General features: G+C 39.5%; 1 protein-coding gene, 1 long non-coding RNA gene and 2 other non-coding genes across 5 annotated transcripts in view; 1 reads left to right on the forward strand and 3 right to left on the reverse strand.

Annotated features, from left to right (window-relative positions):
• LOC144005178 (cytohesin-3-like) overlaps window positions 1-17,448 on the forward strand; it is a 28,524-nt gene extending 11,076 nt beyond the window's left edge. The window contains exons 1-13 of one of the 2 annotated variants that reach the window (XM_077503178.1): window positions 928-1,086; window positions 1,176-1,258; window positions 2,403-2,467; window positions 2,642-2,708; window positions 2,816-2,934; window positions 5,301-5,381; window positions 5,472-5,584; window positions 7,066-7,214; window positions 7,318-7,429; window positions 10,338-10,414; window positions 13,306-13,377; window positions 13,460-13,614; window positions 15,525-17,448. In XM_077503178.1, the coding sequence (XP_077359304.1) occupies window positions 1,056-1,086; window positions 1,176-1,258; window positions 2,403-2,467; window positions 2,642-2,708; window positions 2,816-2,934; window positions 5,301-5,381; window positions 5,472-5,584; window positions 7,066-7,214; window positions 7,318-7,429; window positions 10,338-10,414; window positions 13,306-13,377; window positions 13,460-13,614; window positions 15,525-15,597 (1,197 nt within the window). In that variant the 5' untranslated portion in view covers window positions 928-1,055 and the 3' untranslated portion in view covers window positions 15,598-17,448. Of the gene's footprint in view, window positions 1-927; window positions 1,087-1,175; window positions 1,259-2,402; window positions 2,468-2,641; window positions 2,709-2,815; window positions 2,935-5,300; window positions 5,382-5,471; window positions 5,585-7,065; window positions 7,215-7,317; window positions 7,430-10,337; window positions 10,415-13,305; window positions 13,378-13,459; window positions 13,615-15,524 lie in introns of those variants that run through there. The other variant, XM_077503179.1, reaches the window with a different exon arrangement.
• Window positions 5,459-16,521, reverse strand: LOC144005179 (uncharacterized). Its single transcript, XR_013279520.1, has 3 exons — window positions 16,457-16,521; window positions 13,016-13,109; window positions 5,459-5,594 (listed from the first exon to the last, which is right to left on the reverse strand). It is a non-coding gene; the product is annotated as an uncharacterized LOC144005179 (long non-coding RNA).
• On the reverse strand, window positions 10,535-10,607 carry trnav-uac (transfer RNA valine (anticodon UAC)). Its single transcript has one exon. It is a non-coding gene; the product is annotated as a tRNA-Val (tRNA).
• trnav-uac (transfer RNA valine (anticodon UAC)) lies at window positions 11,257-11,329 on the reverse strand. Its single transcript has one exon. It is a non-coding gene; the product is annotated as a tRNA-Val (tRNA).
• Window positions 17,449-17,479: the final 31 nt, after the last annotated feature.

The following is a 17,479-nucleotide window of genomic DNA, read 5'->3' on the forward strand; positions in this document are numbered from 1 at the left end:
TGATGATTAGCATCTATAGTTGCTGTTTATATCTCAAGTGACCCCAAACAATTCAACGATACTGTATGTCAAGTATCTGCCTGATTGAATTGACCAGGCCAGAAACGTCTGCACAAAGTTGGAGCAGAAAACCCCCACATAAAACTACAAGCAGCATTGAAAGTTTTTTGATTATGATCCCTTAATTGCCTTTTAATATCCTCCACACTTGTAGTATAGTTGCACAAGTGCCGGCGGTAACAACCACTAATTAACATCTCTATTTTCCTTCCCTCTGTCGTGGTGCTTTGACAGCAGATGGGAATAAAACGAATCATGGCCCCCAAAGTTAAGATGTGTTAAACGCAGGTCCCACACAGGAAATCCCGCAGCTGTTGAAACCCCCCGCAGTTTCCCTGACTCTAAAAACAGCGTTTCAGGAATACGGTCAATGAGGTCATTGAAATGTGTGGCAACTCTTCTCCTAACAAGCTGTCAAAGTAAAAGTGGGATGAATGCTTTCCTCTGAGCTGAGTGACCTTGTTTTACTTATCTTGAGGGAGTGATGAAAACTGGTGATTTTTTTTTTCTCTTTTTTTCAATATCAGCTCCCTCCGCAACATGTAGGCGATATTAGCCCTGCGGAGAGATTTGTACCACGTTAGCCTAATGAAGCAAGATCAAACATACTTAATGTGCCTTAGTAGGATGGATTGAGATAAAGAAGTGACTCGTCCGTTCTGCTTTCTCCTGGAGCTGGCAGTTAAATCGCAGAATCCAGTGTCGTGGAAAGCTAATCTGGATTGGTTTTATTAATAGAATTATCCCTTGGGCCAAGTGGAGAAGGACGAGTGGGCCAAGTCACTTTGAAGTGGATTAATTAAAACCCGTTCTCTCTTTCTCGAGTTAATTAAGAGTGAATACATCGCCTGGCGACGCGCCTCGCTCCATCTAAACGAGGTGAAACAGTCAGTGAAGCAGCAACGATCGGCAGCAAAACACGTTTTTTTTCATGTTTTCCTGATCATTCGCAGCTACGAGGTGCCAGATTGGATTCTTTTATTTCCCTCGACTTCATGCAATCCCTCCATTTGCCTTTTGATCTTGGTGTGTTGTCGCTCGTGTGCACTGGAGGATGTGAACTGTGTACAAATGAGTGTGCGCTTATGCTGTGTTTTCTCCATCATGTGTTTCAGTTCCTGAGGATCTCTCCCTGGAGGAGAGGGATGAACTGTGCAACATCCGGCGCAGGAAAAGAGAGCTACTCGACGACATTGAGGTGTGTGTGTGAAACTCTACAACAGCTTACATTATTGTTGCAACAGGTCACAAATTCGATTGTGGTCTAGTACAAGATCTGTACAATATCTACAAAGATAACACACTAAAAAATAGTGAGTAAATTGATGAGTAGCTGTGGATTTTGAGCAGATTGGGGTAGTTTTACCCAAGGTTGGGATTTTTGATCCAGCAGATTGGGTCAAAGATTGGATTTGGGCGGTCTGAAGGGCCAAAGCTGGTCAACAGTTGGTGTATTGACATTGAAGTGAAATAATGGAACATTCTTAGAGAACATTTGTGGCAGTTGGAGGGCTCAGTAGGTCAACTGCTGATGTTGGGCACAGGGATCGGGCTTCAAGTCCTGCACCCTTAAAACTGCTTGGTCAAAAATAACACAATTTTAAATAAATAAATAAAAACAAATTGGACCGACCTGCTACACAGAATTTACTCAGTCCCTTCTAAACTAGCTATTTGACCCAATTTGGATTACTTTTGACCCAACAGTGTTATTAACTCATTCACTCCCAGCCATTTTCACTGATGTAAGCCCCTTTGCTCCGGGCTGTTTTACTGGATTTTGACTGATTTTGCAAGGCCCACATGATATTGCTATAAAAACATGGAACCTACCAAAAGAAAGATTAGAGTCTCTTCTTCTCTTCTCTTCATCAGGAAAAAAAAGTATATTTCTATCTTTTTCTGTTTTGCAGCAATTAGCATTAGAAATAGTTAAGTTTCATAATTTTTGAAAAATCTGTTTAGAACTGTGGGGAAATTAGCATGTTTGCAACATGGCCCTGGTTGATCTCTTATACTCTGCTGCCTTCTGCTGGCCGTTTTTGAAATTGCTACCATTGCTTCACCCGTTCTCTGCAGTTCAGAGGCTGTATCAAAGTATTCTGTATGCTCTAGCATAAAAAAACATATAAATACGTCTTTGGGACCCTTAAAACATTTAAAATAGAAAGAATTTAAATGTTTTTGGGAGCAAATGAGTTAATTGAACATTACAGTGTCCCCACAGCTACATGTCTTTCGTATAAGTTAATTTGCCCAATAAAAGTACAATAGTATGAATTTGCCTCATTTATTTTCAAATGATGTCGCAACTCATCTGCATCAATATTTCCGTTACGCAGAGGTTGAAGTTTGAGATCGCCGAAGTCATGACAGAAATTGAGCAGCTGACGTGTGTTGGTGAGAGGTAAGATTGCGCAAGACGAGGTCATCTTTCACATTTGTTTGAAGTGTGTCAGTATTTGAGCGTGCTTGGTAAGGATCAAGTTTCCATTTCGGTTATTGTAACTATAGTTATATTAGAGTTGTACGCTATTAGCGCCACCTTTTTGCTAACTGTCCATGTCAACAACTCTTCCAGTAAAACATCCCAGAGAAACAAACAGATCGCAATGGGCAGGAAGAAATTCAACATGGACCCTAAAAAGGTACATTTCTTCTTCTTGTTCTTCACTGTCCTCCAGTGAACCTTGAAGTGGTTCATGTTAGCTCTTTGAGAGGGACTCACCCCTTTCTTCCCCCTGCCTCTCTCCAGGGAATCCAGTTCCTACTGGAGAACGACCTTCTTCAGCACACTCCAGAAGATATTGCCCAGTTCCTTTATAAAGGCGAGGGTCTCAACAAGACCGTCATTGGAGACTACCTCGGCGAACGGTGAGACGGAGTATCTAGCTCTGTAGCTTACTTGAGGCTTATACTTTGCTCCAATGGTCTCGTCTCAACAGTTTCTACGGACTGACTGTATATAAACGTGGACATAGCAAAAGTGCTTGTACCAGTTTGCCTTTGGCAAATTTGACTGGTGCCATCTTGTTATTTATCATTTTTGGAAAGAGTCCCAAAGGGGTAGAATTGACAGGGGTGCAGATAGGTCGCCATGGTAGCCACTTTACAAGGGCACCACACACTTTTATCATCTTATAGTTTTACAGTAAGGATTCGGGTTCGAGTCCAAGCTCCGGTCTTCCTGGGTGGAGTTTGCATGTTCTCCCCGTGCCCGCGTGGGTCTTCTCCGGGTACTCCGGTCTCCTCCCGCGTTCCAAAGACATGCATGGCAGGTTAATTGGGCGCTCCGAATTGTCCCTAGGTGTGCTTGTGAGTGTGGGTGGTTGTTTGTCTCTGTGTGCCCTGCGATTGGTTGGCAACCAGTCCAGGGTGTCCCCCGCCTACTGCCCAGAGCCAGCTGAGATAGGCGCCAGCAGCCCCCGCGACCCTTGTGAGGAGTAAGAGGTCAAGAAAATGGATGGATGGATGGTTTTAACAGTACTCCAAATGGGATACAAAAATAACATCGGTTTCCTGATTCCATTATGCAATCCGCAATAAAATGGGATTAAAAACTCGATATATGACGACAGTGTTTTTTTGGTGGACAAACAATCAATACATAGATATCAGACCTACAGTATCATCTTTCCTTCGGTCCAAGCAAAACCTCACACCCAGCCTGTTTGTCTGAGTTGAGACAATAAAACGCACGTTTGATAATAGTCTGTGGCGACCCAACCAGGGGGGCCACTGGTTGCCAAAACGCTTCATTCATGGGCCTTCATCAAAGGGGCCACCGACCATACAAAAAGCAGAATGTGGCTTGACACAGTCTAATTATCAGTAATTGGGCTTTTGCATGGGGTGGAAACCTATCATTACACGCTGAGGAGGGGAAACAGCAGGGAAACAGACGCCACAACACACGGAAACTCAGTATACTAAGAGGCATGAGAAAATAAATGCAATCAATTTCAAATAATGGATTAAATAATCACATGGATGGGGGACTCTTAATTGGCGCAATCAAGACCTTTATAGACTTTATATTGATATTTCATATAACATTCTTTAGACTCGCTAATGAGATAATGGGGTTCAAACATTCCCCTCCAAAAACAAGTCGGCAATTAATCAGCTGATTTTTCTCTCTTTGTAATAAAGTTATAAAAATAGATGCCTGCAAAGTTCTGTCTCAATAAGAAAGTAGTTCTGTTCGAATTATGCCCCTTGCTTTGGGATTAATGTAAATGCCTCAATAGCTGACAAATAGAAGGAGTTCTTTTTGGCCTGATTTTGTCCAGCGTCAGACGACTCAAAAGCCAAAACAACCTCCAGTTCAAATAGTTCAGAAGTCCAGAAATTGCACTTAGTCTAGTTGTGGGAAAGCTTCACATTCCCACATGTTATTGTGATTTTTATTCTCCACACTTTTTTCCTGTGTAACAACTCCCACAAAATATTTCCAATTTACATTGTTCAAATTTCAACTAGCTTAAAAAATTCATGCCTCCCGGGGTATATATCGTCTGATTCCACATTACTTACAGTATTTGCACAATTTAACATTTAATATAAACTTTTCCCCATTCATTTTCAATGGGACAGACATTTAACTTTTTCTAAGTACCACTTTCCACACCCACTTCCATACATATAACTTATCATTACCAGGTGTCTGATACTGCTCGGTGGCACCATTGGTAAAGTGCATTGTCCAGTAACCCGAAGGTTACAATTTCATAATTTATCTCTCAATTTACTTCATAATGATTCCACATGCATTCAAATCTTAGCATTCAGTTATTAGCATTCAGCTTTCAGCATTCCCGCACAATTTCTCCAGAGATTGCACTTAGTCTAGTTGAAGAATGTTATTGTATCAGAACTTATCAGAAGATAAAACTCTGGCTCACGAAAAGACGGTGGAGGATCGTGTAAGCCGGGGACAGGTTTCACCGCAGAACCCACCGACGGCCCAACAAACAAACCGCACTATGTGTGGTTTTGGGCTTAGCTGTTTTTCATCAGTCTGGCACATGCGCCGTATGCCTTCAGGGGGTTGGAAATGCAAAGCGCAGGCCAGCAGTTTAAATTGCTTCCACACGCCAACCTCTCAGCATCTTGTGCGAATAAATTAGTAATCACGACAGGAATGCTGAGGGAAGGCCCATTTCAACACCTGTTTAACTCGGTCGCGTACGGTTTGCGCTTTTGTTTTCCGACATGGAATGTGTCTGCTCGTTCACCAGGGATGACTTCAACATCAAGGTGCTGCAAGCTTTTGTGGAGCTGCACGAGTTTGCTGACCTCAACCTCGTCCAAGCGCTACGGTCAGCGGGAAAAAAAAAATGTCGTTGAACACATCCTGACAGCTCGCGACGCTAGCGGAATCAGCCGCTTACTTCCTGTTGGCCTTCCAGGCAGTTCCTGTGGAGTTTCCGTTTGCCAGGTGAAGCTCAGAAGATCGACCGCATGATGGAGGCCTTTGCGTCGCGCTATTGCCAGTGCAACCCTGGGGTCTTCCAGTCCACAGGTCAGACACACTGCAGTTGCAAGCAAAACGTGAATGTATGTGAACCCTTTGGAACGACCTGGATTTCTTCATAAATTGGTCACAATGTGAGATGAAATTGAGCCAACTCACGACTTTATCAAAATATAAGATAAAAGCATTGTGAATACTTTCTGGATACTTTCAGTCCAATATGCTGCAAAAACTGACAACAGGACTATGAGCAAACACCATTTAGACCACATTTACAACAGCCAGCTGCAAGAGTTGCTGTAACTAAGGCTCAATAAGGATCAAGCAGATTTAAGTAACATCACACAACATCACATCTCCGTGCGGCAGATGAGCAAAGAGCCGCTACATCCATTATTCACAAAGACACAACCTGGCGGAGTGAGAACACAGTCTGGTGACTAACACAGTAACAACAACACACTAGTGAATATTTCAAGATGTTTTATAGAGGGAAAGAGGCTGGTTGTGCATACATGAGGAAGCAAAGCAGAGGAAAGTTGAGCGTTACATATATTAGGCATAGTAATACATAATGTGTATTTGCATGTCTTCATTGGGGTTTGGATTTATAATAACAAACGTGCATCTATCTATCTATCTGGGCAGAACCCTAATTCTGAATTATTTCATCCTCCTTTATGCCATTACCCAAATTATAGTACATCACTTTACATCCAGTACTAAAAAGGCTGTAATACAGAAAGACTATGATACACTTGACTGGTTTCCGACTTGCGATAGACCCGATTGGTGCCGATATTCGGCATTTTGACAAATATCGTCCTTTTAAAAATCTGATGGCTGATAAAAGATCTAATCTAAAACAGTGTTAACCTCAGGAAGCTTCATTTTCAGTTTGTGATTGTTTGAAATTGTAACAAAGGTAATAAGTAAAAATTTCACATTTCAGATATTTCAAAATGTTGGAAAACTTTATTGACTTGATAATTAAATACGGCGCTATTAAGTTTTCATTTAAGTTTTCAAAGGCACAAAGATTATCCTGGGAACGCCCTGAACTTTTTGTTAGAATTTCAAAGCAAGTCTACCTGCTAATTAAAGCACACTTGTCAAGATCCGGTCCTCGGGGGCCTGAGTCCTGCATGTTTTTGAGATTTCTCTACTCCAACACACCCGATTTAATGATCAGGATCATTATCAGGCTCCTGCAGAGCTTGCTGATGAGCTTAAATATGAATCAGCTGTGTTGAACTTGAATGTGGGGAAACCTCAAAAACATACAGGACTCAGGCCTTTGAGGATGGGACTTTGACACCACTGAATTAAAGAATTAAAAAAACAAAACATTTTGCAAATATGAAAAGTTGTTCAATACGTTCAAAAACTGTAATTTCTATTTTTTTTTTAAATTCTCACCAATATTTGTGTGAATATCGGCTTAAAATATCGGTTAGCAACTACTTCGCTACTAATACTAATAATTGATAGCGCCTTGAAAAAACACATTGGTTTAATCTCAATTTCAGACACTTGCTACGTGCTGTCATTTGCGATCATCATGCTGAACACCAGCCTGCATAACCCCAACGTCAGAGACAAGCCCCCCGTGGAGCGTTTCATCTCCATGAACAGAGGGATCAACGAAGGAGGAGACTTGCCAGAGGAACTTCTCAGGGTGAGGATTTGTTGGTGTGCGACGGTGGCCTCCCTTTGTCATAAATGAACCTTTTCATCGCAGTTTTCTAACTCTGATGAACAGCCCTTGCCTTTTTCTGCAGAACCTTTACGACAGCATCAAAAACGAGCCATTCAAAATCCCGGAAGATGACGGCAATGATCTGACGCACACGTTCTTCAACCCCGACAGAGAAGGCTGGCTTTTAAAGCTTGGTATGTAAAAATGTTCGGACAATTTGACCTGATAACAAAGATGATTAGAAACTATTACGAGCGGTATTATTAACTCATTCACTCCCAGCCATTTTTACAGAAACAATCCCCTTCGTTCCCGGCTGTTTTACTTGATTTTGACCGATTTTACAAGGCACACAGAATATTGTGTTCTATTGCTAAAAAAAACTGGAACCTACCAAAAGAAAGATTAAAATATCTTCTTTCATCGGGAAAAAAAAAAGTATATTTATATCTGTTTCCGTTTTGCAGCAATTAGCATTCAAGGGATGCCACAAACGACTATTTTGCTAGTCGACTAATCACCAACAGTAGTCGCGATTAGTCGACTAATCGGATCCCATCGTCAGACTCCTTAAATAATTGCTCAAAGTCGACGAGCGGTTGAGGCAGTTTTGGAAGAAAAAAACAAATATAAGGCTGATATATAGTATGTAAAACTGACTAGTCGACGATTTAAATTAGCCGTCAACTCTTTTGGTCGTCGACGTAGTCACGACTAGTCGACTAATCTTGGCAGCCCTATTAGCATTACAATATAGCTAAGTTTCATCATTATACATCAATCTACAGTATTTAGAATTCAGAGTAGTAGAGATTTTTTTCAACATGGCCCTGGTTGATGTCCTTTGCTCTGCTGCCACCTGCTGGCCGTTTGTGTAATAACTACGATTTCTTCAACCGTTCTTTGCAGGTGAGAGGCTGCATCAAAGCCTTCTGTATGCTCTAGCATAAATAAAACATAAAAAACGTATAAACACGTCTTTGGGACACTTAAAATATTTAAAATAGAACGTATTTATACGTTTTTGGGAGCAAATGAGTTAAAGTCTACATTAAAAAAAAAAAAGGGACAAAGGGTCTTCTGGTTGGGGCATCTCATCTTTTTTTACGATTAGAGACCACCCCACTTGTCAGAACATGTTTTAGAAAATGGACTTGTGGGGAATGTGTGCCCACTGCTGTGTCGCTGCTCATGTAGAGAAATAATGGAGACCTTCTCCCCTTTTTATTATCCTCCCTCTCTGGTCCTGCCCTGCTGGCCTCACTAACTCCCAGCACTCCACTCCACCACCTCCCTCTGCATTCTCTGGCTCTGGCTTTTCAGTCCCCGGCCAGCAGCGCTTGCCAGATCAGCAAGTTAGGCCGCGCTTTTTTTCCCCATCACTGAATTCCATTTTCATTTGAACTGCATCAGAGGGTCCCGCCGCTTGGTTTGGGATTGTTTTGGATGAATGAATGAATGGCTCCGTTTTCCTGTCACTTGCGCCTGTTCAGTACGATAAATACGATCACGGCGCGGGATAGCAGGACTGAGCGTCCTGCTGTGTTTCAATTTATCGGCGAGTGTCCTGTGACAACCAGTAGATTGCAGTTATTCACACTCAACAGTTGTCAACTGCCACCAAAATTGGATTCATAATAAAAAAGTGAAAGGCTACAATGCAAATACATTTCAACCATAATTCATACGAAACATGCTGCATTTCCACGTTTTCGTTGATCTTGTGCAACCAACAACCAGGGCAGACTTTTACTCATATTAATAATGCTGATTTCACACCGCTGTCGAAAAATCTGGGTCAAGTGAACATTACATATTGATTACATCAGTTTAACGGCTGCTTGGTTGCAGTCTGCGGCAGACATGTTACAGACTGTGCATTGCGCTAAGCCATAATGTTGTTTTGTATTATGCAGGTTAATTACATGACTGAATATCCACTAATCCAAATAATCTACTTCTGTTAGACGATGCAGGCAGATGGCGGGATTGTGTCTTGACAAAAGGATATTTCCTTTAAGAGGAAAAATGCAACTCAGCGCTTTTGCCTCCAAGTCCTTTCCATTATATAACGATTATTTGCCAGCTTGACTTGTATATTAAAAATACATGGCTGCTTTTTTTATGTTATCAGAACTACAAGCCTTGACCTTAGTGTGCTATCACACACTAAAAAAAATGCAATTCATATATAGTACATTATATTAGAACATTTCAGTATCATTAATGTGTGAGAGGATTTCAGTTGTGAGCATGAGTGTGCGCATTCTAGTACATTATATGAGAAAATTTCATTATGAATTGTGAAAGAATTTTAATATGTGTGAAAGGATTCAGTATATTATTAAAAATTTAGACATGTTAGAATTTTAATATATGAGTGTATTTCAGAATGGAATGTGAGATATGAATATGTATATTACATCAGAGCCATTCAGTATAATGTGTGAGATCATTTTAAAATAGGAAAGCATTTCATCATGAGAGAATATCAGTGTCGTGTGTGACAGCATTTCAATGGCATATGAGAACATTTTGTAAAAATTGTGAGAGCATTCAGTATATTAAATTAAGAGCATCACAATGTATATTTTAAAAGAACATTTTAGTATGAGTGTGTGAGTATTTCTGTATGTTGTGTGAGCATTCAAATATATTAATTTCCCCATATTATAGAAAGCATTTCAGTGTGATGTGTGAGCATTTCTACATAAAATATGAGACTATTTCAGTATCTTAAATTGAGAATTTCAAATATGAGAGTATTTCAATATGTGGGAGCATTTAATTTTATTATATGAGATGAGAGTATTTCAGCACATCATATGAGAGTATTTCATCCATTCATATGAAATCATTTTAGTATGATATGTGAGCAGTGAGCACACATGTTAAATGATAGCATTTAAGTGTGATGAGAGCATTTCAGGTATTTCATGTTTGAGAGGATTTCAGTTTTGTATGGGTTAGTGTTTCATCATAATATGTGAGAGGATTTCATCAGTTTGTGTGAGAGGTAATCGTGACTTGTGTCCCGGGTGATCTACTCAGCTGGAGTTCATACTCGAACCCTTGAACTTGTTTTTTTTTCACTGTGTGCAGGTGGCAGGGTGAAGACGTGGAAGAGGAGGTGGTTCATCCTTACTGACAACTGCCTGTATTACTTTGAATACACAACCGTAAGTATACAGTATATGCTATATGTGACTCTGTATGTACAGGATTTAGCTATGGGCAAATGTCTGTGCTCAAGTGTCATATCACATTTGATTATTAAAATGATGAGTTGCAAAAGCGATTGGTTCCACTGGGGATCGAACCCAGGACCTTCTGCGTGTAAAGCAGACGTGCTAACCACTACACTACGGAACCAGATGAAAAGATAATAGACGGCAGACGCTGTAAACTCATTTACACATTCACTATAGCAAAGCTACAATGATTAAGATAGCAATTAACACACTTCTCGAACATCAATTACACCACGTTTTCCTATTTATCAAGAGGGATGTAACGACATCCAAACATCACGCTAGGATATCACGATATGACGCTCACAATACGATATCACTATATTGTGGGGAGGTTAGTGATATTAAAAAAAAAAAAGGTCACAATATTAAAAAATATATATATACATTACAGCAATGCATATAAACCACCTACAATCTCTAATAACACGTAATATTGAGACACTTACTTGCTAGTGCACGCACACATTAAGTTACTCCACTTATTGACTTGCTTCACAAGTATAGTATGTTTCCCTTCATCTGGCCAATAGCATGGATTTTAAACATAGAAGGGCCAAAACATCCCTTATGAAAATTAAAGTGCACTAAGAAAACAAGCCACTAGAGGGTGTTAGAACTGCACAAATGGAAATCAACCTGACTTTTTTAACAGATGCGCTGCTGTTTAATATCGTGACATGACAACAACGATATTGTGGTAGCTTTAATATTGAAATATTATCGCCATTATCGTTACATCATGAAAAACACAATCTGTAACAAAGGGATGGTTCCACTGGGGATCGAACCCAGGACCTTCTGCGTGTAAAGCAGACGTGATGACCACTACACTATAGAACCACATGACATCTAACCCACAATTAGTTGTTCACTTGTCCTATTCAGTGCAGCGGTATATTAAAAAAATAAATAAATAAATAGCTGACATGTAGTGTCAGGTCAAAAGGTTTTTGTTTTTTTTTGCCTCCCAGCTTGGCTCTCTGACCGAAATGAACCTCACGCCAACATCAGTCCTCATGGGAAACATCTGTATGCTACACATCACACATCTGGGCCCGCGCAAAGTGCTTCAACCTGCTGAGTGTCACTACACACTCAGCATTGTGTGAACAACCCCCTAACACGGACACACATACACACTCCCCTTCCTGTGCCCCCTCATTAGTAGCAAGATGACATGAAGGATGGAGGGCTCCTCCTCAAGGTCCGCACATACACACACACACAAACATCTGGCCCTATTGCTATAATGGTGCACGAGCAGGAGGCTAGAGAGCATAGCGTTACGTCTCCCTGGGGCGCTGTCCCCTACGTGACCAGGATGAACAAGAAAAATACTCGAATCGCCACCTCGAGGTCTTGCATCGACAAATGAGAAATTTGTACAACCAATTTATTCGTATAGTGACACAGTGAATTTAATTCAAAGTAAATTACACATCTTGATACACACAGTGTTGTGTATACAAGCAAAAATAGAACTCAGTAGACCTAATTGTACATCCATGTGTTGTTTTATTTGGTATTTCCTGTATATTGTTGTTGGCACGCCCATTTTAATCAGCACAAACAATGTTTGTTTGTTTTTTGCCCCAGAGAAAACAAGGTGGTTTTCTTTACATATGAAAAAGTAGTTTTTTTTTTTTGGGGGGGGGGGGGGTTTGTTTTTGTTAAATCTTTAATATGGTTCGTATTGGCACTTTATTGGAATATTGGAAAAATTAGTGTTTTTTTCTGACAAATATATTTTAACGAATCTATCTGTGAAAGAACAAAATTTTTGTAGTTGTTTTTTTGCATGTAAAACTGGCATTTTATTAGGTTGGGGTTAAAAGAAAACACACAACTACAACAACAAAAAATCTACATTTTTTTTTCTGAGGGAAAAAAAACAGAATTTTCTTTTTTTTGGGGGGGGGGGGCTTTTTTTTCCCTCCAGAAAAAAAATGTAGATTTTATTGTTATGCTTTTGTTGTTGCTCAGAATGAAAATGGCCATTTTTTTTAGGTACAAAAAAAAATAATATTCAGAAGGAAAAGGTGCAATTTTTTTCTCTCCAAAAAAATTCAATGAGGAGAAAAACAATAGACTTGAAGAAGAAAATAAAAGTGCGATATTTGTCGGTTAGATGGCACCAAAGTGCTACTTTTGTATCCTCAAATAATAATAATAATAATAATAATAATAATAATAATAAATTATATTTAAAGGCACATTTCTTGGCACTCAAGGACACCGTACAGTGTATTAAGAGAGAGAGCAAAAAAAATAAAATAAGTTAGTTTAGGGTGTGGAAAAGCAGAATGTCATTTAAGTATTTAAGTAAATCACTTCAACAGTTAATTGGCTACAAGATGCCACTAGATAAGAGCAAAATAATATAGTGGTACATCGACTTGTGATTTTTTTTTTAATGTATTTATTTATTTATTTTTTAGATACGAGCCATCACTCGGCCCAAATGTTTTGTCTTTAGTTGCAACGAAAACATTTGGAGTGTGAGATGGCGGCAGAAAATGCACTTACCTCACTTCTCGACAAGCAGCAGTTTGGCAGTTAGTGAACAATTCTCCGAAAAAAGAACTTCGGGCTGTTGGTTGCCACTTTCAGTTGAATTCTACTGTGGAATTAAGCACAAGACAACAAGAATTAAACGTTGTCACTGTATTAAATAAACCACTTTATCTTACAATGCAAAACACCATAGACGGGCTTCATGTATTTTACTTTCTAAATCATGATGCATTAACTGTTTAGTTTTTTGCATTCTATTTAATTGTTATTGCTGGCTAGGTAACGCCGATGTTTCTTTCCAGGATAAAGAGCCACGTGGGATTATCCCCTTGGAGAACCTGAGCATCCGAGAAGTAGATGAGCCCAGGAAACCGGTAAAGACGCATCGAATTTCTTACATTTTCTTACGTTGAGACCGATTTTCATACGATCTTGGCTTTTTGACACGTCCACTAGAACTGCTTTGAGCTCTACAACCCCAACCACAAAGGCCAGGTCATCAAGGCCTGCAAAACAGAAGCGGACGGGCGCGTAGTGGAGGGCAACCACGTGGTTTACAGGATATCGGCCCCCACGCCCGAGGAGAAGGAGGAATGGATCAAATCCATCAAGTGAGCGCGGCTGCGTTTGTGCGGATCCATTTACACCGAGGGGGCACTTAGCCACATCCCATGTGTCGGCTTCTCATGGGTGACCTTGGCGATGAGCTGACACATACGTGTGCGTGTGTGTGTGGCACGAATAACTAATACAAAGACACAATGGAAACACACGTGCACGCTGGTGACCGAGCAGGAGTCTGTTTCTCACACTTCTATGCAGATAACACACCGAGTTGACTTCTGCTTTGTCGGATAAGCTCACTTCCCTTTGATTAGTTCAAGCAAACACACACACGTGCACACGCAAGTGGGCTTGATATCAGGAGCGGTTTGAGTTATGTGCGACATTCGATTTGGAAACTGTACAGACGGGCCAGATTGTTCGTAGATGGTTAATTTTAATTTGATTAACTCATTTGCTCCCAAATCCCAAAGGGATCAATAAAGTCAAGTCTAAGTCTAAAAATACGTATAAATACGTTCTATTTTAAATATCCTCCTGACTACAAGCAATTCAAATTTGTCCTCTGTAGTGGACCTTTTTTAAACCTGAATATCTCCCAGCCAGTGCATACGATTGAATTAACTCATTTTGTGCTCTATAGAGGACATTCGGAGCTTTCCAATGAAACCAAATGTGTAGGGGTGGGGCTTTTCTACCTTTGGTTGCATCATGAAAGAAAATGGCTTCCCTCAGTGCAAGCACTTTTTAGGGAAGGGGAAAAGTAAGTGTATAGCACTTTATTTAACAAATTTAGGCATTAAATGTTGTTAGCATGTTTTCTCTAAGAATCTTAAGAACACATTAAAGTATTGTTTGAATTATTTTTAACTGTATTTGAGCCTAGCATTTAAATTTCAACAAAATGTCCTCTGTAGTGGACACATCATAGCTTAAAACTAAAAACTTTTGGGGGGGGGTTTCAAAAAATTCTTTTGCAGTATTCCAGTTACCTCACAAAGATTGGGAAACATCAAAAATAAATATGATTGGACAATATTTTTTTTCCTGGTAGTCAGGAGGATATAACCAAAGACATATGTATACGTTTTTTTTATGCTAGAGCATACAGAAGGCTTTGGTGCAGCCTCTGAACTGATTAAAATTCTTGAAGCAATGGTAGTTATTACAAAAACGGTCAGCAGGTGGGAGCAGAGTATAAGAGATCAACCAGGGCCATGTTGCAACAACCTCTTTTGCCTACTGTTTTAAACAGATTTGTGAATAATGATGAAACTTAGCTATATTCTATTGCTAATTGCAAAAACGGATAGAAATATATTATTTTTTTTCCTGATGAAAGAAGAGACTCTCATCTTTCTTTTGGTAGGTTCCATAGCAATAGAACACAATATTCTGTGGGCCTTGCAAAATCAGTCAAAATCCAGTCAAACAGCTGGAAGCGATTGGGAGTTAGTGAAAATGGCTGCTGGGAGTGAATGAGTTAATAAAATGATTCATGTTATTTATGGATGAATGGATGAAATGGGGTTCGAATCTAAGCTCTGGCCTTCCTATGTTGAGTTTGCATGCTTGTGTGGGTTTTTCCAAAGTACTCCGACTCACCCTAATGTGACCCAATTGAGTACAAGTGCAATATAGGAAATGGATGGATGGCATTTCAGGACTCTAAATTTTATTACGGACACCCTGTGTGCTCTCATGGTGCTACAATCCACTTAGCATTGACGTGTATGTAAATGAAACCAGTGCAATTTTTGTACAAGTGTTAGGGTACGCCAAAGATGGAAGTTTCACCTTCACAAAGCACAAACGCCGCAAAGGAAGGTCAGAGCAGAATAAAACATTCTATTACATTAATACAACTCTTGCAGTGGTGCCTATTTTTTTTAACAGAGTTTTTATATTAGATATATCATTAGGTTGCTCAGTAATGTTTTCTCTCCAATCTTCCCAGAGCAAGCATCAGCAGAGATCCATTCTATGACATGTTGGCCACCAGGAAGAGGAGGATAGCCAATAAGAAATAACGAAAGGCTTTTTTTTTTTTTTTTTTCAACGTATCTCCTTTGCATCACTGCCACGTCTGAGGGCAGCAGAATCAAACTTTCACCTGTGGATCAGCTCTGCGTTGAAAGCAATGAACATTTTGATGGGACACGTCTGGAAAGACTTTGGCTCCCTCTGGAGGATATTATATGTACTTCATTCAGCTGGGTACCATTCTCAACAATCATCTCCTGTCCTGATGGGAAGCTTCTAAAGCTAATTAATCAGCTGGTCTGATTTGTATATGCAAAACGCTCTGATTTGCTCGTAGCTAAAGACAAACACGCAACCCTAATACACTCAAAAAGATTAGGGATATTGATATTTTGGTGAAATGTTAGGATGGACCTAAAAACACGACAGTGGTGCGTTACGATACGAGTAACGCAGACATAAGTTGAGGTGCTGTAACTTGTAACATTTTAAACAATATCATTTGGATACAAGTGTGTATATTATTTATCCTCGTCGTAAAATGACTAATTTTGAGGGTGGGTGCACACATAACCGTTTTTGTTCCAATTTTTGCCCCTTCTCGACCAAGGACGAAAAACGCTCCACTAAGATGTCTTTGGTCGAGGCTGACAATCTTCAATATTAAACGTGTTCAATATTTACGGCCAAAAATCTTAATGTAATGAAAGCCGACTACCTGTACTCTCGAGCTAGTTTGACTCAGTCTACTGTGACGTAGTGCAACGTAGTCATAGAGGCGGCGGTAAATATAACAAATAGACCGACTGTGTGTCCTCTCTACCCAATATATTTTCTTTTTTTAATTCAAAAGTGATATCCCCAGACGTCAGAAAGTGTTTTCAAAGCAAGTTTTGTTTTTCTTACCGACACTTTTTCAGTTAACACTTGGCATTGGCAACTATCGGCTCATACCCGGAAGTGCCTGCAAGCTCGACCTCACGTTTGAAACATCACGCGTGATCACGCGAGAGGTGTGCCCACACACAAAAAGACCAAAACATTTAAATGAGTGATTATGAGTCTCTTTGTGAGGATCTGTCAAAAATTTAAATAAATAAAAAGGCAAATTAAGATTAAAGAGCATTTTAGGTCCACTCTGAAATTCCACCTTAAAGCCGAATACGTACTGTACCTTATTTTTTTTTGTGATAGTGTACAGTATTTCATTTGTGAAAAATACATATTCCCATTATAGGAATATTGGTTAGCAGATTGGGAATAATTTGCACTACTGTATTACTATTATTTGGTGTCTTTTGAGTAGCAACACCAGCTGCAGAAACACATTTGATCCAGCTTTGTGATCATTTCTTTTGTAATTTATTTCCTTATTTTAACAAAATCACCAATTTACAATCTGCATGTATATAACGTACATATATTTTGTTTTTATGTATTTTGCAAGTATAAGTGGCCATTCGTTGTTCAACACTTTACAATCATGGAGATGTGTCTAAACATTAAAGATGCAAAATGATGGTGGGAGTTTTACAAAAACAAAACAATATATTCCAAGATTTGGAAAAAAAAAAGTATTCGACCACTGAGCAGTTCTTTGGTTGTTTTCATGTTTGTTTGTTGTTGTTTTATGACGAGAAGTTTGAACAGAAGGTTGCAAGCTTGCATTGATTTAAGTGCTTCTTTACTGTATGGTGTACACATGGATATAACAATCTATTTGGTAAAAAATACATTTTTTTTTTAACCGGGGGGGGGTTTGAATTCAGCACTTCCATCACTTTCCAGCCATCCGAGTGCAGCTTTTCCACACACAAAGACAACAGTACAATTTCTGACATTAACAAAATGTATTTTAAGGCATTTACCTTGTACAATGTATAAATGCTGACATGCTAAATTAAATGAATACAAGTTTTCAACTTCTAT

This window comes from Festucalex cinctus, chromosome 17 (genome assembly GCF_051991245.1).
Source record: "Festucalex cinctus isolate MCC-2025b chromosome 17, RoL_Fcin_1.0, whole genome shotgun sequence".
NCBI lineage: Eukaryota > Metazoa > Chordata > Actinopteri > Syngnathiformes > Syngnathidae > Festucalex > Festucalex cinctus.